The sequence below is a fragment of the Cygnus olor genome, chromosome 19 (genome assembly GCF_009769625.2).
Source record: "Cygnus olor isolate bCygOlo1 chromosome 19, bCygOlo1.pri.v2, whole genome shotgun sequence".
Lineage (NCBI taxonomy): Eukaryota > Metazoa > Chordata > Aves > Anseriformes > Anatidae > Cygnus > Cygnus olor.
In genome coordinates this window covers 9,320,418-9,327,835 of record NC_049187.1, presented here as the reverse complement: position 1 = coordinate 9,327,835, position 7,418 = coordinate 9,320,418, and the positions used below count along the sequence as shown (strand labels likewise).

Genomic DNA, 7,418 nt, shown 5'->3' with positions numbered 1-7,418 from the left:
GGACCCTCTGAAACCCCAAATGCTGGGAGAACCGCTCGAGTGACAGAGGTGGCATCGCGTGGTGCTCTTCCACATCCACACCCCAAAGCCGAGCCTGGTCCCTTCTCCCCCCGTCACACCCAGCTGGGGGTCCTGCAGCTCGTGGGGAGCCCGTGCTGCCCCTGAGTCCCCAGAAACCTGTTGCATCGTGCCCCAGGGACCCGTCCCAGGGCCATGGGATGCTCTGCCAGCACCCTCCTCATCGGTACAAGGCATTTAGGGCATCGCCCCTGCACCGGGCATCCCCTACCTGCAGCACTGGTAACATCCGTCGCCGATTAGTGACCTCCAGAAAAGAGAGAAAACAGAGCGAAGAAAGGCTTTTAATTGTAATTTACTTTATTATTTTGTAAATGTGAATTTTACAAAGCGTTTTACAATTAATGATCACGTTTTTGTTGTTTGTTTTTTTTTTTTTTAATGGATTTTTCATCATATGAAAACAGCTATGAGCACAGTTTCAACTGGGGGGGGGTCCTTAATCCTTTTTCTTTTTTTTAGTTACTGATATATCGTGTCAGCCATGGCTACAAAATAACAGTCTTAACTATACAGAGTAAGAGCACATAAATACTAGTGAATAATGCACGATAAAAAAAAAAAGCTAGCATCTTTCGTGGCTGAGACAGTTGAGAAACATAATTCAGTGGTACTGTGAGATTTTTCTTACAGCACAGAAAGTATTTTTAACAGTCATGAATTACAGTACTACTTAATACCCTATGAAGACGCTTTAAAAACAACCTTGTACTTTTAAGTCCTTTTTCCCAAACATCCTGTCCAAAGGATTAATGTTCTATTTGAATCAAGTGCCATCCAAATGTTCAAGTCAAAAATATTTTATACATTTATACTTAGTTGTTTATTTATTTATTTATTTATTTTTTTGTCTGCTAAAAATAGTATTGCAAGTTTTGGCTTTTATTTTGACATAAAAATCACAATGGTGTGCAAAACGCTTACAGTGGAAGAAACTCGTCAGAACACTTGAAGGTTTTTCCAATTCGAGCGCGCTCGACTTCGCGGATCCAGTTTGTCGGCTGTTGGGGCACTTTCTGCTTGTTTTCTACAAAACTCCCTCATTTTGAGAGCCACCTTACAGCAAGCCCCGGCTGTCTCGGGCAGGGTAATACGCACGTTTGCAGCTTGCTCGCTGACAAAATGACAAATTTATACAGCAGGAACACTTTGAAACAGCAGTTGGAGCCCAAGACAGCTATGAACTCTCAATTTTGTGTTTAGGATTTACTGCCGGCAGAGGCAAACAGGGCTTGTCTCTTAGTTTTCAGTTGGTTAATGGGCCATACACCCTTCTCCACTCGCAGCGAGTTATTTCCATAAAAATAAGCAATCGAACAAAACCTTAGCAGTAAAGCGGCCGAGGACAGGCGCCGCCAGTCCTTCGCAGAGCACCACGCCCGCGATGCGGCGCTCGGAGGCGTGAAGCGGTGCGCGGCGAGCCCCACGACCACGGGACCCCCATCCCAGGCACCCCACGAGCCGGCCCTGCCCCGCCGTCATCGCCCCCGTGCCCACCAGCACCGGAGCCACCGCCACCGCGGGCACCGTCCCCAAGCATCAGCCGAAGCATGAGGAGCGTGGCGGCGAGGCCGAAGGCCATGCAGCCCTTCAGCAAGCGGCGGCACAGGGACGGCACGGGGAGACCCGGTGCCACGGGGGGGACGGGGGCCGGCGGCCACGCGCCACGGCGGCTGCGCGGAGCTCGTACGCTCACGCTGCAATTTCTTTAAAGGTGCTTGGTATAACTTTAGATATATAATATACATGTAATATTGCTAATAGTCAAGCATAGGAATAAAGGTGCAGACATACCATAAATACTGATGCTTCGATTTTACACTATCAGACCTAGATGAATGCAGTTTCCTATTCACATTATAAAGCAGCCCCAAGTTCTATAATTTAATATAGTGTCGTAAACAAAGAGGAGGAAGGAGTCGGTTATGATCTGATTTTCTTAATTTGTTTTCCTTGGAAAAAAATGATCAAAAAATTCTAAGGCACTCAGGAAAGCCGCATACAATCGATGGACTGCTCTGTTCTCATGTTACATTCAGTATTTTAAAGGGGTTACTTTTTTTGTTTTGTTTTTCGGAAGAATACAATCATTATCCATATAACATTTTCAAACATATCATTAATCCTCCACACACAGGAAACATTAGTGCAAAATGCTTGCCCTCATCTACCAGATAAGGAAAAACCCAACGCCCTTCACATTTTAGAAGTTTGCCTTCCTAATAATAATAATTAATAAAACAAACAAACCCAAATCAAAAAAAAAAAAAAAAGGAAAAAAAAAAGAAAGAAAGAAAAAATGAAAGAAAGAACCCCAAAAATATACAGGAAGTTGTGCTAGGTATAAAAATATATATTTTCACTGTGCAACTCGACTCTCTTCAGATTCTCTGTCCTAAGCCATTCAAGTACTGCTGCCGCTGTCCCCCGGGGACGCCCGTCTGGGAGCTGGTTTGGTCCAGGACACCTTGAGCCGCCCGGGAGCCCCAAAGTGCCGAAGGGGAGGAGAACCCTTCCCGCTGCCCACCCGCTGCCCACGGCCGCGGGCGTTTCGTTTGACGTGGGTAAAGTGCAAACAAGGCCCGGGCTGTGCCGGTCCCGTGGCCCTGCGGCATCGCGCCCGGCTCCGCACGCGGGGCCGGGGGCACCGGCTGCCCCCCGAGCCCGGCCACACCGCGGGGCGAGGGGGAGGCAGAGAGGAGCCCGGCGTTCATTTGTCTGAGGGCAAAGAGCAGTGGAACGCACGAAGTGCCGGACAGCTTCGTTATCACGATGCAAAAAAACAGCTTCAAGTATCGAAGAAAACAAAACACGCGGCCAAAGGCTGGGTCAGCCTCTCACCCCTCCCCTTCCCTAACTCAAACACAAAGACGGAAGAAAACCCTGAGCAAAGCGCTGTCTGGATTCAGGAACCAAAGCAGGAAAGAAAAGAAGAACACAGCCACAGGAGCCTTCAAAAGTGACTATTTGTGCACTTGTTCAGAGATCCACACTTATTACAGGACAAACTGTAAATACCTTTAAAGCAGGCCTGTTAGTCACAGTAAAAAAAAAAAAATAATAATAAAAAAAAAAGCCATACTTGGCTTTCACATGGCTGCCCCCATCCTCAGCATCATCACGCACGAGCCTGGTGCCCACAGGCACCCCGTATTTCCCCATCCCAAGCTGGGGTGTATGGGGCCGGGCAGCAAGGCTGCACCGAGCCGTGGCTTTGGGGACGATGGAACGAGAGCCCTCGGGGGATGCCCCGCAGCATGGCTGGGTGCTCTCGTGGATCTGTCCTCGCCCAGCTGGGTATCCGCAGGCAGCCCAGCCCGGGGACAGCAGCTCTGAACCACAAGCAGGCGGATAAATCACACAGGGCTTCTTCCCAGGAGGGCCTGTCTGGAGGACGAGCCAGAGGCGAAACGCCTCCTCCTCCCAGTGACCACTTCATGGAGGGGCACAAAGCTAATTAAAAAAAAAAAAAATACACAAAACGACCCTTTTTGTACCCAATACACTGCGGCTAAAGACGGAAGAGCAGACTGCTGGCCCCAGCAAGGTCCCAGCCTACGGCAGCCACCAAAGGACGCGGCTTTGGCAGCCCCCCCATGGGGCGCCGAGCAAGGAGAAGCAGACAAGAAGCCGCTCGGGGCGGGAGAGCGAGAGGAACGAAACCCAGAACCCAGCCGCATCGAGAAACAACACCAAAGGAAAAAGGGCAGGGCTCAGCCTGCAGCCCACGCATCCTCCCTGCACGCACGCCTGGACGCGGGGGCAGCCCCCGCTCCCTGCGCCGGGTCCTTCGCCGACCTTCCACCGACAGAAGCGTTGAACAATTTCCCCCACCCTGTGCCACTTGGCTAGAGCCGTTCCGCGAGAGAAAATCCTTGCCAGTCAAACCACTCGTACCCTAACACATCTTGCTTTCCTGTGAAGCGACGGTGAAACTCTCTTTTCAAGGAAAAGGTTAACGATGGCTTTACTTCTGAGCTGAGTAATGGATGGGGTGGTGATGGCGGGGGTGGTTGGGGGGGTGTCTAGCTTTTCTCCTCCCCTTCTTAAAAAAAAAAAAAAAAAGGAAAAAAAAAAGGAAAAAGCTACAATCTTATAGACTAACCTCAGGAATATCAAAAAAGGAGCCCAATAGTTTTTTCTTTTTTTAAGTAGGTCGCCACAGACCTAGTCGTTTACAGTATAACGAATGCGATTATTTCCTTCATAAATTTTAAATACAAGCAGAATAAAAATCACATTTTTTTCAGGCAACAGTAGCAGTTCAGTAGGTAAGTGGCTTGATCACATTTTTGTTTTGTATTAGTAATGCATGCAAGCAGCTTTAGTATTACAGATCCCTTATAGGTCACAAAACGTTTGCTCTCTTTATAAAGTCCCTCCGTAAGTACCATCTTGTCTTCTCACCGGAGTTTCGGGCCGGCTGGAGGAGCCAGAACCTTGTTCAAAAGGTTGCGGAGTGCTTTGGGTATCCGATGCCATAGCATCTGTGGCAGCTGCCTCTTGTATAACAGAGCCAGCCCCTTCGGCATCCTCGCTCTGTTCAAAGGACTGGCTGGATCCATTGCTTAGATCTACGTTCACCGTGTTAGTTCTCAGAGCTACTATAGTTCCTGAATCGCTCCTCCTTTCTGCATAGATTCGCTGCTCAAAGACCTGAGCAGAGTTGGGCTGGAATTCGGGATCCAGGGGGACACTGTTTGTGGTGGAGCCCATGACCGTGCGGTACATCTCCATCCCCTCCGGCAGCATGGACTTAATCTTCGGGAGCCAGCGCTTGCGGACCCGGCGGGCGTTGGTGCACATATCGGCCGCTATAACATTCATCTCGCTTTCCTTAAAGCTCGGGGCAAAATTCTGACAATACACTGCAAAGACAGGGATACACAGAGCTGAGGAGTCAGAGAAGCAACACCATGAGGCCGAGCGACTGCAGCCTCGCCCGACCTGGACACGCACCGATCGCCGGCGGGTGCTCCCGGGCGGAGGAGCTCGGACCCGCAGAAAAGGACTCCTCAGCTCCAGGGACAGCTGGGACGGGATGCAGTGGGAAGGCACAGAAACCCCAAAGGGACTGGAGGAGGTGGGGTGGAGAAAGACCAAGCGCTCCCTGGGGACCTGGAGAGCCCTGGCATCACAAAGCTCCTGACCACCGGCCCCAGCCGCCAGCAGGGAAAGGCCAGAGGAGAATTGGGTGCACAAGAGGGCAATGGAGGCTCTTAAAAACTCATCGATGGCTCTGAGGACCACAGCAGTGCATGGCTAATGGGAAGGGGTGAGCTTCAGCATGCCACCATGTGCGTGGGGACAGGACAGGACTTTCCCTAGCCAAGCCCTGCAGCACCTCGGGCAGCCCTGCTCTCCGTGTGGGTCAGGCTCCTGACACTGTGGAGCAAGATCCAAGCGCTGCCTTCACAAACAGCCACCAGCTGCAGCTTGTGCACTGGCTACTTCTAAAACTCAAGAAATCATCTTACGCCCTGCACACAACAGCGTGCTGCAGGCGCTGTCACTGGACAACGAAGCCTTTTCCAACCTCCAAAATGACCTGCGAGCCTCAACAGGGAGCACAGCTTGGCTGAAACGCTGCCTGCCCGGGCTGCCGGGGGGCTCTCGGAGAGCTCCACGCACAGGCTATGGGCAAGCGCCAACAGCACTGCCTAGTGATTTTCTCTCCATGTAGTGAACATCTGCTGGTTTATCCCTTTCCTCCACGTGCAGCAGGTCTCAGAGGGTGGCTGGAAGGCCCCTGGAGTTCAGCAGCACAGCAACAATCAGGGAGAGAAAAAGATTTATCTTCCAAATCTCTCTCTCAAAAAAAAAAAAAGCTTAGAGTTTCATTTTCCAGCACAATATTTACATAAAGATTTACTATCCAGAATCCAGCGAGGGTGAGAGAACATTTGCTTTCCACCATATATCAAGCACACGCTGGATGGGCTCCGCTGTGCCGACCGTCAGCGCTGCCCGCAGCACCGCGCTGCTCCGGCTCCAGCTGGCGCCGTGTCGGCAGCGCCCCGGCACGCAGGGGGAGCTCAGTGGTCACCTTTAACCACGGGTTTCTGCCGCAGATAACGGAACCACCCTGGTGCAAGTAACCCAACTTTCTTTTATCAGCACTGGCTGCTGGGCACAAGCTCGCCAAGTGAAGGGCAATCCGTCAGGTACCCCACACTGGCTCCAAAGTCAGAGTGCGGTGTAAGCCGTGAAACACGGGGACCTTACCTGCAGGACAGGGAAAGGGGTGCTCGTTTTGAACAGCTGAACCTTTCGGGCCCCAGCTCTAAGGCAGCCCAGCTGCTCTACGGACAGACCTGCTGAGCCACGCGGCACGATGCAGGGCTTTGTTTGGGGTTCAAATGTTAAAAACAAAAGCTACTGCTGCTTTACGCAATCTTTTAAAGAGGAAATTAATTGCAGCAGGGCTCCCTTCAATCATTTAAAAAAAAGTCTATAAAGCATATTCAAGAAAAAAAAATGTAAAACCAAAGAAACATTGCCAGTCAGATGGTGAGAGCAGCTTATCCCATGCTACATTGGCCAGAGCAGCCAGAGGACGCCTCCAGCCAGGGACCCCTTTATTGCTCAAGACCAACAGCAGCAGAAGCTCAGGGCACTGAAGCATGGCCGGGGCACAGCTGGGCCAGGAGCAGCACCCAGGGCTGCACCGAGGGCAGGTTGGGGCTGGATTCAAGCTGCACACTCTGCTCCTGCAAATCAGCATGCTGGGCAGATCCCCGCACTCGGATGAACTTGAATGTGAGCCTGAGCCCCAGGGCAATAAAAGCCAGGGCACGGAGACCTGGTCCTGCAGTATCAAGCTCCGCTTGATGCCAAAAGCTTGATTTTGATTTCCTTCCTAGAGCACCCAATAATTAACTGGGAAATTTTGGTCTTGAAACGTAGCAAAACAGTTAAGTAGCAATAATGCTTTCTGTTCAGATACTGCCAAACAACAAAAAAAAATCAGACCCAAAAAATGACATGAAAAATTAATTTCCCTGTAACCTAATTTCACCATATAAGTTCGCCCTATAACGCAACAAAGAGGGCCTTCCCTGCTGAGGTTTCGGCTTTGCTCCCGGCATGCTGTTCCAACACAGCAGCAGTAAACCTCTCTCCTTACATTTCACTGCATTAAGGACCCTGCTGTCCAGGGGCTTCCTGCTAGGGTCGCTGGTGGAGGACCGGATTCCAGTTCCGCAGCTATTGGCAAGGGTGTTCCTGCAAGAAAGGCAAAGGAAGATCCTTACACTGGGGACTCCGGGCCCAGCAGCCGTCCGAAGCCCCGCACAAAGACACCGGCCTCTTCTACTTAGATTGTGCAGGGGGCACCAAGC

At 51.0% G+C, this 7,418-nt stretch overlaps 1 protein-coding gene across 7 annotated transcripts in view; it reads right to left on the bottom strand.

Moving 5' to 3' along the window:
- Positions 1-357: 357 nt before the first annotated feature.
- NACC2 (NACC family member 2) overlaps positions 358-7,418 on the bottom strand; it is a 52,372-nt gene continuing 45,311 nt past the window's right edge. For all 7 annotated transcript variants that reach the window (XM_040531183.1, XM_040531186.1, XM_040531185.1 and 4 more), the window contains 2 exons: positions 7,205-7,302; positions 358-4,946 (listed from right to left, as the gene is read on the bottom strand). In XM_040531183.1, coding sequence (XP_040387117.1) covers positions 4,447-4,946; positions 7,205-7,302 — 598 coding nt within the window. In that variant the 3' untranslated portion in view covers positions 358-4,446. The remainder of the gene's footprint in view (positions 4,947-7,204; positions 7,303-7,418) is intronic.